A 24,148-nucleotide genomic window follows, 5' to 3' on the forward strand; every position below is an offset into this window, starting at 1 on the left:
CTAGGTAACAGTGACAAGTGAAATTTGGGTCAATCAAGTCTTGAGTTGTCACAGTGTCTTAAAACAAAGTAGATGGGTTACACTGGAAAAACTTTTATCATGACTCTTTCTTGACTGGTGGTGTGGGGTAAATATGCTGCAGTCTGCCTGATGACATGTTACTCCTTACATGGGCAGACTACCTCCTCTCATCTGGCCCTTCAGATCATCTAGTTTTTTCTATAGACCTTTTGTCCATTGATATATCTATTTACTTTTAGGATGTTTCTTCACATTATAATGGGGTGGGTGGGTGGGTGTGTGTGTGTAGATGATGAGTGATAAATTACTAATCTCACCTTAACTTGAAACAATCCAACAAAAATTCTACAAAAATTTTAATATTTGACAATTTGTTTTTTACATCCTACAATACTTACCTCTTCTTCCTGCACTGTTTTTACTCATTTCTTCTTCCTCCTTTTCCTTTAATATCTCGTGTAATAAATCTGCTTCCCAGGTTGCATATTTTAGAGACACCAAAATCAAAGCAAGATCAATTGGTGTGACTCCTCCTTCAGATCGATAATGGAAAATTGGTGACAATGGAATCACATTACTCCAAATGTGGTCATTGATGTGTACAGTCAATGAGCCATGCATACAACCTGTAATTATTGAGAAGTTAAGTACTGTATAGTCCAAATTTGATGATTTGAGTGTTTCAGCATTGTATCTGGTTGTATCACTACAAAATTTCATAGGGACTTTATTTTTTCTTATTAAAGCATAGCTGGAAGTATCATGAGTAACAGCAGATGGTAGCCAAGCATCTAGTATGACTGATAAACAACAATTAATGATCAGCTTTGTATGCCACATATAAGAGCTACAATGAGCAGTCACTTGTATATCATCTAAGCAGGAGAGCACCACAAAAAAACCACTTTGCTCAACAACAGTCACCAGTCAGGGTACACCTACATTTATTGGATGTTGACAAGACGTCCATGAGTGAACAATATTTGTGTTGAATCTCCTTTATACCAACTAGTTGTACAATATTTTGCCTTTGACTAATAACACAGAATGATGACCAAAGGGATGAGATCACCTGAAGCATCTCCACCCCAGCTTATTTGACCTAAAGATCAACCATCCTGAAACTATTTGGGGGGATGAGGTTAGGTTAACATTAAAATGGTCAATATTTAGGTGAAATAAGCTGGGGTGGAAATTCTTCAGGTGATCCAACGGATGTTTTACTTTTTCTTTTATCCTCTTCACCACTGATCGGCTCGTTAGCCGCTTGGGCAATCGGTCACGTCTCTGTTACGCACTGTTGGCAGGTACTTGGCATGCACCGGCTCCCGAATGTACCTGAACCTGCTCCAGTGTTGATCAAGTCTGGTCTTGAAAGAGCTCACACTTGGTGCCGTCACTGCACTCCCTGACAGATTGTTCCAAGAGTTCACAACTCTCACTCCGAAATAGTTCGTCCTCACAGTTATCTGGACTTGCGGCTTCTTTAACCTTGAGCTGTGACCCCTTGTGGTGTGAGCATCCGCCAGCTCCAGGTAAGGACACTCAACTGAGTAGTGCCCTTTGAGATGCTTGTACACCTCAATCAGATCTTCCCTTACCCGTCTGTAGTACAAGCTAGGCAAGTACGGGCGTTCCAATCTCTCCGGGTAGCTGAGGTGCAGCAGAAAGCACCAGTCTGGTGGCCCCTCCTTTGGACAATTTCAATCAACTGACAGTTCCTAGCATATCGGGGACCAGACGGGATGACATTACTCCAGGCAGGGTAGCACTTCACCCTTGAAGATTGTAACGAGGGACAGAACATCTAGATATCTGAGCGACCTTCTTATAAGACCTAATAACTTAGTTGCCTGGTTTACATTCTTCTCGCAATGGCCCGAGAACTTCAGTTCATTTTCAAAGTACACACCTAGGTCCTTCTCTCATTCCGTCTCATTTAATGCAGTCTCTTCATCCCGTTGGGACATATGATACGCCACCCTACCATTGGTACGCCCCAGGTGCATCCTCTTACACTTCGTGACATTGAATCTCAGCAGCCATTCCTTCGACCATTCCTGGAGCCCACAGAGATCCTTCTGCAGCTCTTCACAGTCCGCTTGGTTCTTAATTTCCCGAAATAACTTGGCGTCGTCCGCAAACATTTGTATGGAGGAATGTACAGCTTCAGGCATGTCATTTATGAAGCAAACAAACAACAGCGGGCCCAATACACTGCCCTGCGGTACCCCGCTTGTTACGGATACAGATGATGATTTTATGTCATTAATCACCACACACTGCTTGCGGTCGTGTAGAAAGTCCTCTATCCACGCTAGGACATTTCCCCGAATCCCGTACCCTTCCAGTTTACTTTTCAGCCTTTCATGGGGGTACACTGTCAAAAGCCTTGGCAAAATCTAGGTAAATATTGTAGATATTACCACCCTGATCTAGAATTTGGGTTCACATATCCATTGCCCTGAATAATTGTGTCAAGCAGGAGCGCCCCAACATAAAACCGTGTTGGCAATCATTTACGAGGTTGTTTCATTGTAGATGTTCCATCATGGCATCTCTTATAATGCTCTCAAGTACTTTACATATTATGCTGGTCAGGCTCACCGGTCTATAGTTATTCGTGGAGTGACGATCGCCCTTCTTGAAGATAGGACTCACATAGCCATTTCCAATCACTGGAGATCTTTTGTTCATCCAGGCATTTACTGAACAGGATCTTCAGGGGCTCAGCTAGCTCGTTGCACAACTCTCTTAGCACTCTGGGATGCACCATGTCAGGGCTGGGACTCTTATGAACCTTTAGCCTCTTCTGTGAATACAATGTGGGTCAGTGCTGTGCCGTACAGTCTAGTCTCAAACACAGGAAGATTGTTCGCATCCTCTCTTGTGAACACCGAGGAAAGGAAGCTGTTCAATGCCTCAGCTTTTTCCTGGTCAGACTCTGCGTACCTACCATCATCAAGTCTCAGGTCTGATACTCCTACTCGTGTTTTTAATTTTGACTTTGCATAGCGGTAAAATGCCTTTGGGTTTGTACTGACCTCGCTTGCAAGCAGTAAAGGGTACAACAAGTACTGGGAAGTAACCTACTGTAGCTGTCCATTTATTCAAACTAAATTTGTTCACAATTGGTAAGAAGACATTGCTATTCTCTAAAATAATGTTAAATATCTAGACTATCAAAATTCAAATGTTTTCAAGGCATTAGCACTTCAGAGAGGATGTTAGAAAATTTTAAATATTTATCATAAAAGGTCAAGTCAAAGATGAAATTCGCTTTTGATTGAAGCCATTTCATTATTTCTTTGTTTTGTACCAAACATAACCAACAGAAACAAATGACACCAGACATAACACAATAGGTAATGTACTACAGTGTGTATGGCTGGATGTATCCCCAATCATTTGTATAACTGATAAAACTCTATATAAATATGTGCAGTGAGTTACTCAGTAAGCAAACACATGTTTAAGTAAAGAAAGTATGCATAACATTGTGACCAGCAGAGAAATAAAGTGCATTATATTAGTAAAGACACAAATATTCAAGAATGAATGCATTTCAATACCAACACATACATAGATTAACAGGTTTAAATATAAATCTCTACACACTGTTCTGTGCACTACATTTGAGTACATTCATAACCCCTTTGATCCACTTCTCACTTCATATGTGGTCAACAACGCTAGTGTGATTGCCACACCATAAGCGATAATAATTTTCCCTCCCATAGTTTGAATCTTATGGTCAAATAGACCCATCCTGTTTGATCAACTGGTGGCAGCCACGACCCATAAATTATCTCAGGGCCTAAACAATAAAATAAACACATTCACACACCACACACACATTCACACACACTCTCTCTCGTTTGGTCATCAAGTGGGTGACATTTAAGTCCTTGGGACCAATAATATTATGGGTTAATAACAACAACAATAATAATAATAATGTACAGCAAAACCACAACTTCAGCACCGTATCTTAAGTAAGGTTATCACCATCATCACTTTACAGCCCTTTTCCAGACTTACATGTTAGCCATGGTTACCTGATGGCAGCTCTCTATGTTAACCAGTCTCTTGCAGTTTCTTTTGTTAGGTCCTTAACTCTTGTGTCATTTCTTACTCCCTCTCCTCATGCCATGCTTGGCTTACCCCCAGCTCTCCTCCCTTCCACATTTAGGCTCATGCTCGTCTTCACCCCATTATTTTCATTAATTCTCCACATGTCCAAACCACCTCAGCCTGCCTCTACACAGGACTTTGTCAGTACTCAGCTGCCCTCTTAGCTCTGAACAGGTCTTTCAGTGTCACACTACACATCCACCTGTTCATTCTTACTTCAGCTCACTCAAGTCTACTTCTGTCATCTTTAACTGCCCATGACTCACTGCCATACATCATCACACTCCTCACACCAGCCACACACCTTCTTCCTTTTATTCAGAGGGAAGGTTCTCTTGGCCTCAATAAAGGCAGCAACTCCCTAAACTTCCTCCAGCCACTTGGTCTATTTAAATTATAAAAAGTGAAAAGCAACTTAAAAATTAAGCACATTGTAAAATCACACAAAGTTTGATCAGTTATAATATTTAAGTGTACATAATTGTATACTATCCTATGTATACCTGTAAACTGTATAAAGGACTACCTAAGACTAAAGGGCAGATATAGATTAGAAGTTTCAGAAAGAACCATTATCATTATTCAAACACAATCATATATTCTTCTCCCTTTAAAAAGAATACACTTCTATGGCAGCACATCTGTAGGCACTACCAGGGTGGAGTCTAAAATCTGTGGAATTTCTATGATAAAATTCATTAACATCAACAGTTTCCATTGTAGGTCTGACTAGTTAAAGTTATACAGAGAAAATTAAGAATGTAACTTTGTACTTAGTGGCTGAAGAGATATTATGTTAGTAGATAGATCCATATTATACTGTAACATCAACCAATATCACATCTGTGGCTAACTTCTCTTACCATCAGGACCAAGCATCATAGGCACAAACTCAGCAATTGGTTTTAGTTCGCATATTCTTCTCACCAAAGTAACTGCCGCCTCGTCCCAATTCTGACATGTTCTGGCAAGAAGTAAAAAAAAATGCCATATCTTATCAAATAATCCAGGGATGTACTGTACAAACAAAAACCTACAAAATTTAAATGACCTACAGAGGCTACTTTTTTTCCATCATCTTCTTTACAAACTTAAGAGAAGTTGGAAGCATATGTGAGTGGAAAGAAGGACCACCAGCATACACAGTTTGGTAAAAAAATATCCTACCACTGAAACAAGTTATCAATATAACATACAACAAGCATGAACATCTGTATCAAGAGCATAATTCTGTGATTTTAGGTATATCAGTTCATAGTGTCATCAGTGTCCGCAGAAGAGGCTGTAAATAACTTTAAGTGAATACATATTGGCAATCGAGCTGGTAAGGACCACTGCCAGCCTATTAGTGTCATAGGTGCCACAGAGACTTTAAATTTTATTTTGTTTGTGTGCTTTCTCAAGGACTGAAACTGTGCCTAAACTACACCATTCACAGGGAGATACAGTGTACGCAGTCACAGACGACAACTCTATAGGCAACAGAGAGTAGCTAAGTACTGTTCTTTTTCTCTCTTTACTTTTTTTAAATAGGTGTAATCTACACAGTCTGCACCCCCACGACAACAACAACCATGAGTTTGATATGTGATTACTGCAGGGAGACGTCGGATATGGAGAATACAGGCCTGTCTAATGCAATATTTAGGACGCTACTAACTGCCGGAAAATATGATGGCTGTTGCTGGTATTGACGTAACTGCAGTCAAGGTGAATGAGGCGATTGCAAGCCATAAGGGAACGAGTTCTCTAGGGACGAAAATAGATGAAGCTGGAGCCTTGCTGGTTGACAAACTGGAGCAAGTTGGGAAAGAGATCCTTGCTAAGACTGAGGAAGTAGCCGATAGAATGGAGGTGGTTGCTAAGAGGAGTTATGCTGACATATTAGCAGGGCCACGGGAGGGGGCGGAGAGTAATGCAGGATCAGAACAGGTTCTACAACAGCTTGGGACTCTGAAGAAGTGTGTCGAAGAAATGAAAATTAACGGACCTACTGTTAGGGGAGAGGAGGAACACCAGGAACGTCTCCAGCGCAGGAACAATGTAATAGTTTTTGGAGTCCCAGAGAGCCAGGCGGAGGGAACTGTGAGTAAGGAAACACACGATAAGGTGCTGTTTCAAAATATTTGTACAGAGGTTCTGAAGATTCCATCAACCCCTCAGGATGTGAGGAGGCTGGGACAAAAGCAGGGGGCTAAGCCTCGCCCCCTCAGGATCACACTAGTGAGTGAGGAGGAGAAATGGCAGGTTATTCGGCAGGCAAAAAACTTAGCAAGGAGCGAGGCATTTCGGGATGTATTCATTCACCCAGATCGCACGGTAATGCAGAGGGAACAGCACAAGAAGCTCCTGCAGGACTTGAAGCAGAAGAGGGAGGAGTCGAGGAGGAACGGGGACAGGTGTACATGGGTTATACTCAGGGGGAGGGTAGTGGAAACAAGTGTGCCGACACAGGGCCAGGGGGCAGCAGTGCACCCTCCACCCACTCAACCCCCCACCCGGGAGGCGGCACCAGCTCAGCCTACCGGACAGGAGGGAACGAGCGCCGTGTAAACAATGACATTTCTAACCACACCCTGCAAAATACAGTGTACTTAGCAAATGCTGCAGCTTCTGAGAATGTGGGTGGAGCGGGTTTATTACTAAGAGCAGAGACGTTACCGAGAACAAATTCTGGCTTGAATGTCATGTACACTAATACTGACACGTTCCTTGATAAGAGAGAGGAGTTTGAAACACTACTAAGAGTACACCAACCAGATATTGTAGGAGTTGTAGAACTGTTGTACAAGAACAGGAGAATCGACCCAGAGGAATGTGAGTTCAGTATTGCTGGATATGACTCATTTACGAACCTTTCTCAAGAAACTTGCAAGAGGGGTGTGGTTATCTATGCTAGGCAAGACCTTAGAGCCAGCCAGGCGAGGGTACAGGGAGAGGATGTTTTTGAAGAGTCCAAGTGGTGTAAAATTAAATTAAAGGGAGGGGACTTACTTATCGTCGGGTGTATCTACAGATCCCCAAACTGTGGCCCACTAAATCAAAGGAACTTAAGAACCTTAATAAACAATGCGGCGATGCTCAACCCTAGCCACCTCCTTATCATGGGGGACTTTAACTATGGCGACATCGACTGGAGAAACGAGTCCACCCCAAATGACTTGAATAACCCTGCTACTCTTTTTGTAGAAACTCTGAGAGATAATTTTCTGTTCCAACATGTGAGAGACCCGACACAATACAGAGGGGAGCAAACACCCAAGCCACTTGACCTCATCATAACAAACGAGGAGGGTATGGTGGCCAAACTGGAACACCTTGCCCCAGTTGGCACCAGTCACCATATAGTGTTGTCATTCAGATTTAACTGTTACCTAGTTCAGGATAAGGTCAGGCCAAGGTGCAAATATTACAAGGGAAATTACAATGGGATGAGGGAAGAGACGAGAGGTATTAACTGGCCTGACTCATTAAGGCACAAGAACGCTGACACTACGCTGAATATCATAACTTGTAATGTGACCCATTTGATCGATAAATATATACCCAAGACCAAACCCAGTGCCTCTAGGAATATGAGGGGATCCCTACACATGAACCATGCGACGGTCGACAGAATTAAGAAGAAAACCCAGAAATTCAATACTTGGGTTGGGTCAAACGATGAGCAAGACAGTGTATGCAAGAGCCAGAAACCAAGCAAAGATAGAGTGTAGAAGGGCTGAAAAGGAGTTCCAGAGGCTGGTTGCAAGCGAGGCCAAGTCAAACCCAAAGGCGTTTTACCGCTATGCAAAGTCCAAATTGAAAACTCGAGTAGGAGTATCAGACCTGAGGCTTGAAGATGGTAGTTACGCAGATTCTGACCAGGATAAAGCTGAGGCATTAAACAGCTTCTTTTCCTTGGTGTTCACAAGAGAGGATGCAACTAACCTTCCTGCGTTTGAGGATAGACGGTTCGACACAACACTGACCCACATTGTGTTCACAGAAGAGGGTATTAGAAATAAACTGTCCAGGCTAAAGGTCCATAAGAGTCCCGGCCCTGACATGGTGCATCCTAGAGTGCTAAGAGAGTTGTGCAACGAGCTTGACGAACCCTGAAAATCCTGTTTTGTAAATGCCTGGATGAACAAAAGGTCCCAAGTGAATGGAAAGTGGCTTATGTGAGCCCAATCTTCAAGAAGGGCGATCGTCACTCCACGAGCAACTATAGACCGGTGAGCCTGACCAGCATAATATGTAAAGTACTTGAGAGTATTATTAGAGATGCCGCAATGGAATATCTAATACGAAACAACCTTGTAAAGGATTGCCAACACGGTTTTATGCTGGGGCGCTCCTGCTTAACACAATTGCTCAAGGTATTGGATATTTGGACCCTTATTCTGGAACAGGGTGGTAATATCGACAATATTTACCTAGATTTTGCCAAGGCGTTCGACAGCGTACCCCATAAAAGGCTGAAAATCAAACTGGAAGGATACGGAATTCGGGGAAATGTCCTAGCATGGATAGAAGACTTTCTACATGACCGCAAACAGTGTGTGGTGATTAATGGCACGAAATCGTCATCCGTACCTGTCACAAGTGCGGTACCACAGGGCAGTGTATTGGACCCGCTGTTTGTTTGTTTGTTTCATAAATGACATGCCTGACGTTGTACACTCCTCCATACAAATGTTTGCCGATGAACGCTAAGTTATTTCTGGAAATTAAGAACCAAGCTGACTGTGAAGAGCTGCAGAAGGACCTCTGTGGGCTCCAGGAATGGTCGAAGGAATGGCTGCTGAGATTCAATGTCACGAAGTGTAAGAGGATGCACCTGGGGGGTACCAACGGTAAGGAGGCGTATCATATGTCCCAACGGGATGAAGAAACTGCACTATTTGAGACTGAATGTGAGAAGGACCTAGGTGTGTATGTTGACAATGAGCTGAAGTTCTCGGGTCATTGCGAGAAGGTAAATCAGGCAAATAAATTATTGGGTCTTATAAGAAGGTCGTTCAGATATCTAGACTGTCAGTCCCTAGTAAAGATCTTCAAGAGTGAAGTGCTTCCCCATCTGGAGTACTGTCACCCCGTCTGGTCCCCGAGATATGCTAGGGACTGTCAGTTGGTTGAAAATGTTCAAAGGAGGGCCACCAGACTGGTGCCTGCACTTCGGCTCCTCAGCTACCCTGAGAGATTGGAGTGCATCAACTTGCCTAGCTTATACTACAGACGGGTAAGGGAAGATCTGATTGAGGTGTATAAGCATCTCAGGGGCCACTACTCAGTCGAGTGTCCTTACTTGGAGCTGGCGGACTCTCATCCCACAAGGGGTCACAGCTCAAGACTGAAGAAGCCGCAAGTCCAGAAAACTGTCAGGGGTAACATTTTCGAAGTGAGAGTTGTGAACTCTTGGAACAATCTACTAGAAAGTGTTGTGACGGCACCGAGTGTGAGCTCTTTCAAGACCAGACTTGACCAACACTGGAGCGGGTTCAGGTACATTCAGGAGCCGGTGCATGCCCAGTACTTGCCTACAGTGCGTAACAGAGACATGACCGATCACCCAAGTGGCTGACGAGTCGATGAGTGGTGAAGAGGATAAAAGAAAAAGTAAATGGATTGTGAACGCCATCGGATGTAAGTGCGTACATGTGAAAACATCGTCATTTATCTCCATAAGAATATGAAAGCATTACTTATTACTGTTCATATATGTTGCTTATAATACTTACGAATGTAAAACAAAAATTTTACTCACCAATAGTGGTAAAGTCTAAAACATAAGGACAGTCAATGAATGCTGTGCGAGTTCTTACTCAGATGACGAAGTCATCAGGTTCAACTCTGACTCAAGCTATAGGTTCAACTCTGGCTCAAGCTTTCCATGCAGATGTCATAGTTGTTGCTGAAATTGTTACTGAACCTGAAGTTTTTACTGAAGCTGCTTATGATGCCAAATTTGGTGGTGTAGCTGAAGTTGATGGTTTAGGCCTTTCAATAATGAATAATAAAACTGTCTAAAGAACCTTGCACAACTGCTTTCTTTTCTCATTATACATCTCTATGTAGGGTAGGGTGTGACAGTTGCCCCAACTTTGTCCTACAATGCTGTTCAAAATTTTGGTGTTGCATATTGACATAAAAAATACCCAAGTGCAATTTTTTGAAGATTCATACATATTTGAGTGAGCACAAGCAATTTGAAAAATAGCGATTTTGCTTATACGGCATATGCGCCTATATATGGGATTACACAACCATCATAAGGGATATTAACACAAATCATTTGCCTGTCTTAATAAAAAGCTGTTATCACTAACACAAAAAAGTTAATCATTCTTATTCTCTCATGGTACATTAAGGGGTTTTATCATATATTCACAAGGTATTATTTCTCTAGAGCAAGAAACCATGATTTCTGTTGGGAAACAGATGATCATTTTCGCCGATTACCAACGCGGAGTCTGTCATTTTCAACTACTTGAAGGACTTCTTGAAAGTGCTCCTCATCCCTGACAACATTAAGAAAGTCATGGCAAAGTTTTACACCACGCTCTGCAGCCTCATTGACGACCTGAAGCCTGTCCACAACCCGTTTCATGTTCAGGTAGTCGTCATGATCCGCCCATTCACTGGCTGGACTGTGGAGAAACTGATAGGGCATGCCTAAAATGGTGAAGAACCGGCTTGAGTCAGGTCCAATTAGGTCCACCATGGCAGTGCCACTTTCTGGGACAGGGGGAAGATATGGCTTTCCATAGCCCCCATGATTGAGCCCCACTCTCTTAGTAACTTCAGTGCCTTCATGGCAAAGAAGGGCCTTCCTCATCTCCTCTTTTGTCCTTTCTTGTACTTGGGATGAGAACAAAGCCAGTGGGGCCAACTCCTCAGTTAGGTACCAAGTGTGTCTACCGAGTGCCACACGTGCTTTGTCAACTATTGTGGCGTCATATGGGGCAAATTCAGCCAAGGTTTCGACCAAATTCAAGTCATTCAGTGGCGCACTTGCTGGAACGGGGCAAACAATCCACCATGGGACATAAACAGCGACTGTGAACACAGCAAACCGTTCTAACTTGCTGATTTGACTTTTAGTCACAACTCGGCTTTGGGAAACTGCTCTTTGATCTGGCCTGACAAAAGAACAATCTTGAGGGTATAGAGCAGTTTAGCCATCCACCTTGCTTTGTGAAGTGCGCCGGGGTAGACCATCGTGAAGTTCACTGGCTCGGATCCTTTAGTTACAAGCAGCAGACAAAGCTCTACCAGCTCCTTGTAGTCGCCACGTGTAAATGGTTGGGCTAGAGATTCACGGAAGAAGTCAGCCATCTCCTGCTGGCGCTCCTCAAACACTCCAGGCATATAATATTGTTTTAGGGGTATTAAGATTGATATGATCGATCATTTGCTTGGTGTTAGTATATCTTATAAGTCTAATAAAAGAAATTCCACTAAATTTGTTCATTAGATAATAATATTCCTTGTTATTTTGTAAAGCCGACGGTGCTAGCTCAAACATGCACCGATCCCCAAGAAAATTTACAGGGGTGTTTCCTAGATAAATACACAACACTAAAACTTTGAACAGCATTGTAGGACCATTTTTTTATTTTTGGAGAGCAGCGGTCACACCCTAATGTAGGGGTCATATGCATTTTCCACGTCCCTGTTAATTTTAATGCTTTGTTCTGTGAATGAATCCACTTCAGAAAATATGTTCATTGCTTGCTCCATATAACATCCACAGACCTCTCACATCTAGTTTCTCAGCTAAGCTTATACACTTTCTTTTAGCTTTTGAACCAGCACTAACATCACTTGTTTATGTTGAATAGAGAAACAAAAATGCCATAAGAAACCTGAGAAAGTTTCTACTTTTCCTGTGCAGATGCGTGAAAACAAAAGGCCCGCCAAGCTGCGAAAGTTTATACTAGTGATGCTGGTATCACCACTCACAAGCCCGGAAGCCTCCGTGCGCAAAGCGTGTTTTTTTTGTGTACAATACGTATCAGGATTTAGTTATTATTTATATGAAAATGTAATTTTACTTTATTTTTTATTATATTTTTGCCGTAAATACGAAGAAAATAATGGTGTAAATTGAATTGGATCCTAAATCAACCAGGGTCTTAAATATGAATCGTCATTAGTAGAACCGTCATTAGTAGAACCGTCATTATCGGAGGCTTTCCTATACCACTATATAATGTTCTGGTTCATGACCATTATCTTACCAAAGTTCTGGCCGGACCAAAAACTTCATTAAAATCAAGGCACTGGCCGGAACTAAGCTCCAGTGCATCCCTAGTGGTAAGATGGGACAGGATGAGACTAGGACTGTGGACATGAGAAAGGAGATGATGACAAAGATGGAAAGGTGAAGAAGATGTGAGGGATTGGGTGGGCAAAATGGAGGAAGGATGAAGGACTCGTGTCTAACATACGGATGCCACGAAAACTGATATAAGACAATGAGGCAAGTGTTGATGTTTGGAGCATATATGGACACTGAGGACAGAGTCTGGAGCTGACCTTCATGCCTGTATTGTCAGATCCAGAGAAATAAATGACCATTCAGATTTGTGTAAAATACAGTTTAATTTAAAGATGTCAACATTTAAATGACACCATGTCGTATATTATTTTCCTTCACCCTAGTTGCAAAGTTAATTCCCAACATTATTGTTTTTCTGTGAATAATTGAACTTTTAAACAATCCTTCAGGTTATACTTCACTTCCAAACTACCATCAGATAAAATTATTACACTAACATTTATGTCCAATCTGGTGTTATTCTTATTACTATTCTTTGCTGTGATAGATAATGAAAATGACATGATGATGAAGAGGTGATAAGAGTACAAATTATACATCTCAATGTACTGATTTACTAAGATATCAATTATCCTTATTAGAACACTGCCATATGCACGTTCACATTCACCACACAATTTAAATGACAAAATATAAGAAACTTACTTGGGCATAACTTTCAAGGTGAAGGGAGTTAATGAGTAGCCGAGTGACAAAGGTGTAACGCCAAATAAACGGACTTTTCTAGCTTGGTAGGGAACACTTGTCCATTCTTCAGGACTCAGACAAACAATAGAAGAAACCTATTGTGAGAGAAAAACAAATACTTAACTCTTGTACACAAGTAGCACACAGGACATAGGTCTAGGAAACAAAGATCACATCCAGTAATATCTTCAATAGCCGGAATCCCTCAAACCCGGAACTCTCCAATAGCCGGAAATGAAATTTTCTCGGAAAATCTTTCCCAAAGCCAATTTTCCGGAAAATTCTGGCTTTGGGAACGATTTTCTGAGGAGCACATTTTCCAAAAAATTGATAAAATTTTCCAGGTACCCGGAAAATTCCGGAGATGAGGGATATTTTTCCGGGTGCGAGAGATGATGTAATGGGCAATTTCTGGAACTTCCAAGAAATTTTTTTTTATTTATTTATTTTTTTTTATTTATTTATTTTTTTTTATTTCTGACATTTACTGCATTCACTGGTACAGTATACAGTACTGTACACGTAACACAGTTGATCCGGGCAGTCACCAAGCTGACTCAAGAAACGTGTGTGGCTGTATGCTGTGACATCACATAGGGTGGGGGGAGGGAGAGTGCAGCTGGCCACAGTTACAGTTCACTACCTCAATACATATGTTCACTTCCCACACATACACACCCATGATCTTCATTTTTTTTATTTTATAGTACAGTACTATGGTACAGTACAGTATACTGTATAAAACTACTACAGTATATAAAATATTGTACAGTACAGTATACTGTATAAAACTACTACAGTATATAAAATATTGTACAGTACAGTATTTTTTTTTATTTCTAAGCCACATCACAGTACAGTATTGTAAAGATGTGCACAAGGAGCACAGAATCCCCAGTTTTTACGACCTCTCCCGAATTTTCCCAAGCGAGTCGAAGATCGCTAAACCAAAAATTTACGATTGTTAAATGAGAAAGGGTGTTATAAATTTTAAATTATTAAACTGAAAATTTGCTAAGTGAACGATCGTTAAACGAGGGATAGCTGTACTGTATATAACGCTGTTTAAAAAAATATGAAATGTGAAATCATACTTAACTGACTTTCTCCTCTGGTTCAATCACCCATGAATAGCTCACAATTAAAAGGACAGGGGTGCCTTGTGAAGGATTGCCAACATGGATTTATGCCGGGACAATCATGCTTTAACAATTACTCAAGGTGCTGGATGTTTGGACTCAAATTCTGGAACAGGGTGGCAATCTATATATATATATATATATATATATATATATATATATATATATATATATATATATATATATATATATATATATATATATATATATATATATATATATATATATATATATATATATATATATATATATATATATATATATATATATATATATATATATACCTGGATTTTGCCAGAGCTTTCAACAGCATAACCCACAAAAGGCTGAGAATTAAACTGAAAGGGTACGGGATTCGGGGAATTGTCCTAGCCAGGATCGGAGACTTTCTTAATGACCAAAAGCAGTGTGTAGTAATTAATGGCACAAAACTGTCATGTGTACCACAAGGCAGTGTATTGGGCCCATTGTTTTTTGTTTGTTTCATAAATGACATGCCAGAAACTATCCACTTCTCCATACAAATGTTTGCAGATTATGCCAAGTTATTCAGGAAAATTAAGAACAAAATGGAATGTAAAGAGCTGCATACTGTAAAGATCTGTCAGCTTCAAGAATGGTCCAAGAAATGAGTTTAGATTTGTGATGCAGCGATTGTGGAAGATGGGTATACAAGAGGTACAGTGATGTAAATGGTAGACTGCAGGATGTTGCTGATTTAAATTGCTCTGTATAAGCAGGTAATCATGTGGCCTTAGCAAGGTTGTAGAAACTCAACATTGGGGATATATCCCTGGACAGTGTCAATAAGTTCTGTTACCTGGGTGACATGATCAGTGCTGAAGGTGGAGCTGAAACTAACTCAGTTGCAAGAGACAGAAGTGGCTGAAGGAAGTTTAGGGAGCTGCTGCTTTTACTGGTGGCAAGAGGACCTTCTCTTCATAAGAAAAGAAAGATGTGTGCTGTTAGTGTGAGAAGTGTGACACTGATGTTATATAGCAGTGAATCATGGGCAGTTACAGAGGATAACATTAGTAGACTTGAGTGAGCTGAAATGAGAATGGTAAGATGGATGTGTAAAGTGACACAGAAAAATAGGAAACCTTATTCAGATCTGAGGGGGCAGCTGGGTATTGAAGGTATATTAGCAGGCTGAGATAGGTTGGGTATGTGGAGAGAACAGATGACACCAGCTGAGTCAAGAGGTACAAGAGCCTAAATATGAAGGGAAGGAGAGCCAGGGACAGTAGACTAAAAATGACATGAGGAAATTTTACAAGAAATTAAATCAGAATTAAGAACCTAATAAGAGAGACTACGAGATATTGTACGGCATGGAGAGCTGCCATCAGAAAGGTGCAAGACAAGTGTAGAAATTGGAAGGCAATGGAAAACAAAAATAGTCAAGTCTACATACAGTTGCTCATATCCTCAAATATCATAATATTATACTGCATACAAAAATGTTTTTTTAGCCTCCACATTGATTAAAACCATTTATATTAAGTTCAGTAAAAATTTCACCGAGTCCATTATGGTATTGACTTACATCAGCAATAACTGTAACTCCATAGTCAAGGAGAAACACCTCAACTTTCTGGTCCTTCATAGTCTTTATCACATTCTTCACTCTCCCTCTGAACCAGTTGGCTTTATGGTGGACAGCCACAGTCTGTTGGTCAGAAAGGTGAACTTAGTTAATACAGCAGGTTATTACCACTAGCAGGGGAGAGGCTCTTAAAAATCCCTAGAAACCCCAAAGCCATCAAGTGCAAACCTTATGTGGTAATGGTGAAAAATATGTATGGGACTTCAACTTATTGCCAAACTGTACACTTCAATTAAAATATTAGAGCATTGTTTTCGTGATACTTATTACATTATCCTGATAAAAGTAAATAAATTACCTGAAAGAAAGTACTGTACTGTATATTAATAATGACACAAAACTTGATAACTACAATATAAATGTTTGTTTGGTTTCATCTTCAGTTCTCACTCACTCTACTCCTCAACCCCAACAATAAGTAATATCTCCTTCTCTCCAAGGATGGATCATGGAGGCTTGCACCACCACTTACTTTATTATCTCTTCACTTTTTTGTGTACCTCATGGTAATGGCATCCAACAGAAGCCAAACTCTCACGTCTCATTAACTAATTCAAGAAATCCACTTTCGTACGGTCCGGACATGAATTTTTGTCATTTTTGGCGATCCCGAAAAAATGAAATTTTCATAAGGTCCGGACCTGTCGTTTCGGCACTTTTGGCGAAACCGGCCAAAAAAGCATTTTTCGTAAGGTCCGGACATGAATTTTTGTCATTTTTGGCGAACCCGCAAAAAATGAAAATTTCATAAGGTTCGGACCTGTCGTTTCGGCACTTTTGGCGAAACCAGCCAAAAAAGCATTTTTCGTAAGGTCAGGACATGAATTTTTGTCATTTTTGGCGACCCCGCAAAAAATGAAATTTTCGTAAGGTCCGGACCTGTCGTTTCGGCACTTTTGGCGAAACCGGCCAAGAAAGCATTTTTCGTAAGGTCCAGACATGAATTTTTTTCATTTTTGGCGACCCCGCAAAAAATGAAATTTTCTTAAGGTCCGGACCTGTCGGCACTTTTGGCAACCGCCAAAACCATTTTCGTAAGGTCCGGAATTTTGTGCAAAATGAAATTTTTAAGGTCCGGACCTGTTCCCCGCCAAAAACCATTTTCAAGGTCCAGACATGAATTTTTTTCATTTTTGGCGCAAAAAATGAAATTTTCTTAAGGTCCGGACCTGTCGTTCCGGCACTTTTGGCGAACCGGCCAAAAAAGCATTTCTCGTAAGGTCCGTACATGAATTTTTGTCATTTTTGTCGACCCCGCAAAAAATGAAATTTTCTTAAGGTCCGGACCTGTCGTTCCGGCACTTTTGGCGAACCGGCCAAAAAAGCATTTTTCGTAAGGTCCGGACATGAATTTTTGGCAAACCCGCAAAATATGAAATTTTCGTAAGGTTCGGCACTTTTCTCTTCTTATTGTCAGTTGCTTTACAAAGTGAATAAAGTACACACAAAAATCATATATACTGAAACAAAGAGTCACAAGTAAGGCACGAGTGAGGATTACCAAGAGTCACCACACTGGACTGTCTTAATGCTTCGACTCATTCATTCGAGGTTTGGTGTTGGATCAACCACACGAGAACAGTCAGTCAGATGGTGGATAGTACGGTTGCCGGCTGTGGGTCTCACCTCCTCCATAGTGATGAGAAAATTGTTATTTGTATTATGTCAACTGTCATCACTTATAAGTGTTCCTGCTCCGGTTAGGTTAAGTACTGTATATTGTAACCGATTTAATTGTAGGTTTAATAGTGTTATTTTGTCAATGGCTAAATTCTCCAACTGAACAAACTTCCTATTTAGTTATTTTGTCATTATTGTTTCTTGTATGTATTGTAAATAGTTTAGTTATACTGTTATTTCATTTGTTGGTTTTGCTTCACCGATACCCGAGCTTAACCAGTCTTTGAAAAGGTTCCATGGTAAACAGTTGTATTAGTCAAGAAGGAAGAGTTAACATAACAAATGAGGGTCAGTCTTCTAAGGTTTCCTCCATGTTGAGAATTTCCCCAAATCTTTGCACCAATTCTCCCATTAATGTCCTTGTCAGGTTCCTGAAAACCACGACTTCAAGTGAAACGAAGTTAGGTGAAATTTTTTGTACCAAAGACACGATGACATAAATAGGAGTTATGTTCCTTGGGTACGTTTCTTACAACTTGCCACAATTGTTTCCCTTTCAGCATTATCACCTTTTTTTGTTTTAAAGTGTCAAATAAACTTGAAGCTTTCACCTGTATGGAGAGCAATAAACACGGAAAGTTTTGTTGATGTTGATCCTCGATTCACATATTCAGCATTCTTTCCATATATTCCATAATACCACTTCTGTTACCAGTAAACTTTGTAACAGATAATGAAGTACCACTTTTAGCACATTTATCATTTTCATATATATTTTCTTTTCTTTTTTAACGACACTATAACGAAGCGACGTTAATGGGGTAATTGGTGTTCCACCGATATCAATACATAAGTTCATTTCTACTTGGAAGCAATAATATACTGTAGTAATTTTGCCTTGCACTGTTGCCATGATATGATGTTTTGTGTAATTTGCATCATACAGGTGTTTACTGTAGAGATTTTCCATCAAGTGCCCACAAAAATTTCTTGAACATGTCACTGAACTGACCTGGGAGAATATAATTTACATTGCTGGGATTCTTACAAGATAGTAATTAATTTGAATATAAACATGCTATAGTTTGCACTAGACATGAAAATTTTGAGTTTGAAATTGGAAATTGTAGCCTAACCCCCGGGGTAATCCGCGTATAGTTGAAACTGCATAAGAAAAATACGCGTAAATTAATCTACTGTATAAATAAATAATTCTGTTGTAGGGTCGGGATACATTGCGACTTTATTAAGAGATAATTTTTTTTTATTTCGCGAGGAAAATCGGGCAGGAAATATTTCAAATGTACCGCCATGGCAAACAAATGCATTATTTGGTCACCAGAGGCACCACCGTGGCTGCTCACTCACGCATTCACGCTCACCCGCTCAGTCTTTCTGAGTGAGCGATGAGTCAGCAGCCAACTCTGCTGCAGATTACAACTTCTAAGGTGAGTGTAAATGGGTTGCTGGTGACGTGAAAAGTGAACTGAAGATAATGGAAAGCTTAATGGAGAAAAGATTTAATACAGTAACTAATATTTTTGGTGTTCGTTTATGTAGGTGTGGGATTGTCAAGTGAGGGTGGCAGTGTGGCGTCTACTGCCGAGTCCGGTGTTCCCAGGATGGTGTGTCAGCTGCCGAGTCTGGTGTTCCTTGATACTGACATTGAAACAGCCTGTTGTTCTCGAGTCTAGTGATCATTGGTGCTTTAGTTAGTAAGAAAATAAACTCATAAGTCAAGTTTAATCACCTTTATTGGCCTCCAGAACCTAACCCTATTTTCCCCATTGATTACATGTAATTATATATTGCAATTTAGTATACTGTATAGCGAACATCGTTGGACCCCATCTCGCAATATATCCCGACCCTACTGTACTGTATAGTCATGACAACAGCCTTAACTGAGACTCACATCTCCAGCTCTGGCTGAAAACTGCAAATATGAATGTCCATTTTGTTTCTTGTTAAAAAAACTGTTCATATCCTTTTCCATCTGTTGAAATACCAACATCTCTCGAGACAATGACTCCGAGGGAGCTTCTCGAACCCACAGTGTGCCAGCATCTTCTACCTGAAAAAACAGCATGTTTTTAGTACAAGCATTCAACAGTATTTCATGAGTTGTAAATTAATTCACTAGTTATTTATAAAATACATTTACTCAAGCAATAGATAACACAAGATGAGCTTATAAAATATAATTTGTGGCTCAAGAGAAATAATACTGTAACTCTTCAGACAATGATCTCTGATGCTCTTCAAAAGTAGCCTCATTCCACCAAGGAACAACTGATGGTAATTAAGCAGTACAGTACATAGATTAATCTCTTATTGCAAGTTAAAATATATCACAGCAAAATTGGATCGATAAAGGATAAAAATATAGAAGTAAAAAGTTTAATTTAAGAGCTTTTCAAAAGTTATTTAGCCAATACTTTTTTCTTACAAACTTTTAAAACCCCACCCAGACTAACTGGGTTTAAACCACTTTATTTAAGGCAAAAAAAGTGTTTTTCTCAGGTTGCATTTGCTTAGATAGTCCATTGCTTAGTGTTATAAATGAACGCTGCCCTGGACTTCAAACCAGCCCTTGACATAATTATCAAAACTAATGGAGGGATCCTGCACAGGCTACTGGCCCCCTTCCCTCGGCAGTAGCCATCTTTATTGGGTGGCCAATTGGTAAATAAGGTAATGAAACATAACTTATCAGTGGTAATTATGTTGTTATTATTATTAAAGGTTTTGAGAACTGTGGGTGTAAATAGTTTTGTTTTGTTTTTATCATTAAAAGAAAAGAAGTTTTAAGAGCCAACGTTTTCCTCTCTTTTTTCTCTCTTTTTATTATAGAAATATCCTATGTAATATTACAATAAATACAGATGGTAAATGAATACAAATAATATTGGCAACACACTTATCTCTCACCAATATGTCAAGGGTTTGAGCCTCTGCCCAGACACACGTGAGAAGGGTGTTATCCAGTGTGACCCTCACTAACAAACACCACAGGTTTCCCAGTTACTAACACTAAATAGGGCACCCAAACAGCTAGTAAGGTGATAAGTGTAGGCTTACTAGTAACACTGTCTGAATCATTATTGTCATCATCAATGCTTATAACAAAACTTTATCTTGGTGGTCAAATGCTTTATCTTTCCTTCTATATTCATCTGTTGACAGCTGACATCTGGTGGCTGTTGTGCCTCAAGATGAGCAAAATTCCTGCCAAATCCAGTGGCTGTTCCCCTGAGAGTTTTACCTCCCCCCAGACTGCACATATTTATATAGAGTTTTATCAGTTATACAAATGATTGGGGATACATCCAGCCATACACACTGTAGTACATTACCTATTGTGTTATGTCTGGTGTCATTTGTTTCTGTTGGTTATGTTTGGTACAAAACAAAGAAATAATGAAATGACTTCAATCGAAAGCGAATTTCATCTTTGACTTCGACCCTTTATGATAAATATTTAAAATTTTCTAACATCCTCTCTGAAGTGCTAATGCCTTGAAAACATTTGAATTTTGATAGTCTAGATATTTAACATGATTTTTGAGAGTAACAGCTTTGCTTATGGGCCAGGTTAGCGCAGACATAGCATAGCTTTAATGCTCGATTCACCTTCTCACAATGGCCGAGAACTTCAGCTCATTGTCACCATACACACCTTGGTCCTTTTCACATTCAGTCTCAATTAATGCAGTATCTTCGTCTTGTTGGGACATGATACGCCTCCTTACAGTTGGTATGTCCCAGGTACATCCTCTTACACTTCGTGACATTGAATCTTAGCAGCCATTTCTTTGACCATTCTTGAAGCCCACAGAGATCTTTCTGTAGCTCCTCACAGTCAGTTTGGTTCTTAATTTCCCTGAATAACTTGGCATCGTCCGCAACATTTGCATGGAAGAGTGTATAGCTTCTGGCATGTCATTCATAAAACAAGCAACAATGGACCCAATACACTGCACTGTAAGTTTACTCTATCCTCTTTGCCACTGATTGTCAAGTTGAGTTCAGCAGAGAATATTTAGGAAAAATAATGAAAGCATACAAAAGCAAAAATTATACATGATAGTGCACACACTGCATTGCAGCACAGCTGTGATGTTCTGCTTCTGCCTACCAACCCTCAGCAACTGTTGCTAAGGGTCGATAGTCATACGCTCCTACACTCACTGTGTTCTTTTTTCCCTAAGTCGAGCTCTTAAGTTAAATGCACGTAAGAAGCGACACAACAGTATTGTACATGACAAAGCTCACTGACCCAACAGATCCGGAGGTTCTTCCATGCTTGACGGGCTTCTACTGGCACCCATGACCTTTGAAGTTTGGACACTGAAGTAAAACTAGTTTCATTTTGAGTGAACATTTCATCTGAAACACAAGAAAAAATTGTAAATAAGTAAAAAGAAAAGAGGTTATGAATGTAAACACTGGCTAAGAAATATACTGTACAAAACTAAAGGTACTGATATTGAAACAGTTTATTTTTTAGCCAGAAAGAAATAGTTAGAGTGGATAATAATAACAATATTAACATGGCTGAGCCAGTTGAGAGCCTAAGCTCTCTTGAAGGTGCCTCATATATACTATACATTTATCTCAAGGAAGTATTATGTAACATTTAGTATCATCTGGAATAGTACACATTACATGGTGGTAGTATAACATGCCAGAAAGTTACCACGGTATCACTTCGTTATTTATTTACAGTATTTTTTTACATTTATATTAGAATATATACAATATAGTGCATATTTTACAAAGGAGTTGATATCTGGGTTGCATTAACACCTTAAGGTGCTGCTGGCAAAAAACACTTCACAAACAAAAGACACGAATCAATTGAACATGTGATGTCGAACGTAAAATGGAAACATTGCATAACCCCGCGCCACGATTATAACGTTGAGGATGGAATCAAAACATTGAGGATGGAGTCACGCTATAGCCAACATTCGTATGCAAAAGTTCGCATTTTACAAAAGCGTTCCCCTATTCATCAATTGCATTATAACCAATTTGCGTTGACAAAACACGCGTTGTAGCAGAAATGACTGTAACTGGTATGAAGGCTGTGACGTCATTCAAGACGGTGGCCAGCATTCAGCTGGCTGGATCTCATGAAACTCACGATATTTTTCACCAAATATAAGACTTGGTTACATTAGGTAATGATGGTAAAATTCAAAACGTAAAATGAAATCGCGCGAAATATGAGATCTTACTGTATAATAAAAGCAGGAATATAAAGTAGGTACAGGCATCCCCAGCGTTACGGAAGGGTTGCGTCCCCGGAAAATTGACCGTATCGCGAAATTCCGTAACGAGAAACCTATTTTCCCACTGACTTCCATTATAAAACTGGAGATGCGTTCCTAAGGAATTTTTTTCGGCCCCCAAAAAGTAATTCAAGCACTTTTATGAATGAAAATAAACATTTATAAATACATACAATACAGTACATTAAATAATTTATGATATATCTTCTTAAAACATCAAGTTTAATATCCAATGTAATGCCTTTGTGGCTTCTTTTTGCACTACTGTGGTCACTTCCACTTGATGGCCTCTTTCCAGTCATCTTGAATAAGGGTAATGCACTGTACTGTACTGCACTGTACTGCACTTCTTGTATGTTTGTAAAAGTTAAATCCAACTGCTGGGGCGAGAAACATGCGCGCACACTGGATGTAAACAATGGAGTCACTTCGCATGGCGACGCCACATTTGGCGGTAGCAAACACCAAGAAATCCACACCAAACAAATTCTAGTTTTTAACAAAAAAATTTATTTTTATATAGATTTTTTTTTTAATTGTTAAAATTTACCCCAATTTCCGTAAGGGCGGATTTGCGGGCCGTATCGCAAAATTATTGGTCATAATTTACAAATCCCATACGAGCGAAATTCCGCAACCCTGGGTTCCGTAACGGGGGGGATGCCTGTATTAAAAAAATATTCATATTGTACTTAGACAATAGATATTTTTTAAGAGATGATTTAAAGGAAGGGAGCGTAGTCTTTGCTCGGATGGGTGGGGGTAAGTTGTTCCACACCTTCACACCATGATATTTTATGGAGGTCTGAGACTGAGAGGAGTGCATGGTCTCTGATTATTCCAGAACTTGAAATAATTGTTGTCAAGCAAATGATTGACAAATATATAAAAGATTCCGAGACACTTATCTTCTATGATGTTTCCCTCCCCGAACGACTTACAATGGAGGTACAGTCATGTCTGCTACAACGCGTGTTTTGTCAACGCGAATTGGCTATAACACGATTGATGAATAGAAGAACAATATTTGTAAAACGCGTGTTGGCTGTAACGCGATTCCACTCGAACGTTTTAAGTGTACTGTCGCGGGGTTATGCAGTGTTTACAGTTTGCGTTCGACATCACATGTTCAATTGATTCATGTGTTTTGTTTGTGAAGTGTTATTTGATAAGGACTATAAATTTCATCCTTTATTTGCAAATTTAGCTGTTCCCATAAATACTGCATGAAAAAAATAAATAAAAATAATGTTTCGCAGTGTGGACTAATAGCGTTTTACACCTGCGCTCTGTTTCCATCACATGATCAGTTCAA

At 39.9% G+C, this 24,148-nt stretch overlaps 1 protein-coding gene across 1 annotated transcript in view; it reads right to left on the bottom strand.

Moving 5' to 3' along the window:
* Positions 1-24,148, bottom strand: part of LOC121860124 — a 56,607-nt gene that overhangs the window by 28,940 nt on the left and 3,519 nt on the right. Inside the window, exons 2-7 of the mRNA XM_042357157.1 lie at positions 21,816-21,925; positions 19,452-19,610; positions 15,857-15,979; positions 13,127-13,263; positions 5,019-5,119; positions 420-647 (exon numbers count right to left, since the gene is read on the bottom strand). Of these exons, the coding sequence (XP_042213091.1) occupies positions 420-647; positions 5,019-5,119; positions 13,127-13,263; positions 15,857-15,979; positions 19,452-19,610; positions 21,816-21,920 (853 nt within the window). The 5' untranslated portion in view covers positions 21,921-21,925. The remainder of the gene's footprint in view (positions 1-419; positions 648-5,018; positions 5,120-13,126; positions 13,264-15,856; positions 15,980-19,451; positions 19,611-21,815; positions 21,926-24,148) is intronic.

Source organism: Homarus americanus, unplaced genomic scaffold (genome assembly GCF_018991925.1).
Source record: "Homarus americanus isolate GMGI-L3 unplaced genomic scaffold, GMGI_Hamer_2.0 scaffold5831, whole genome shotgun sequence".
In the NCBI taxonomy this organism is placed as follows: Eukaryota; Metazoa; Arthropoda; class Malacostraca; order Decapoda; family Nephropidae; genus Homarus; species Homarus americanus.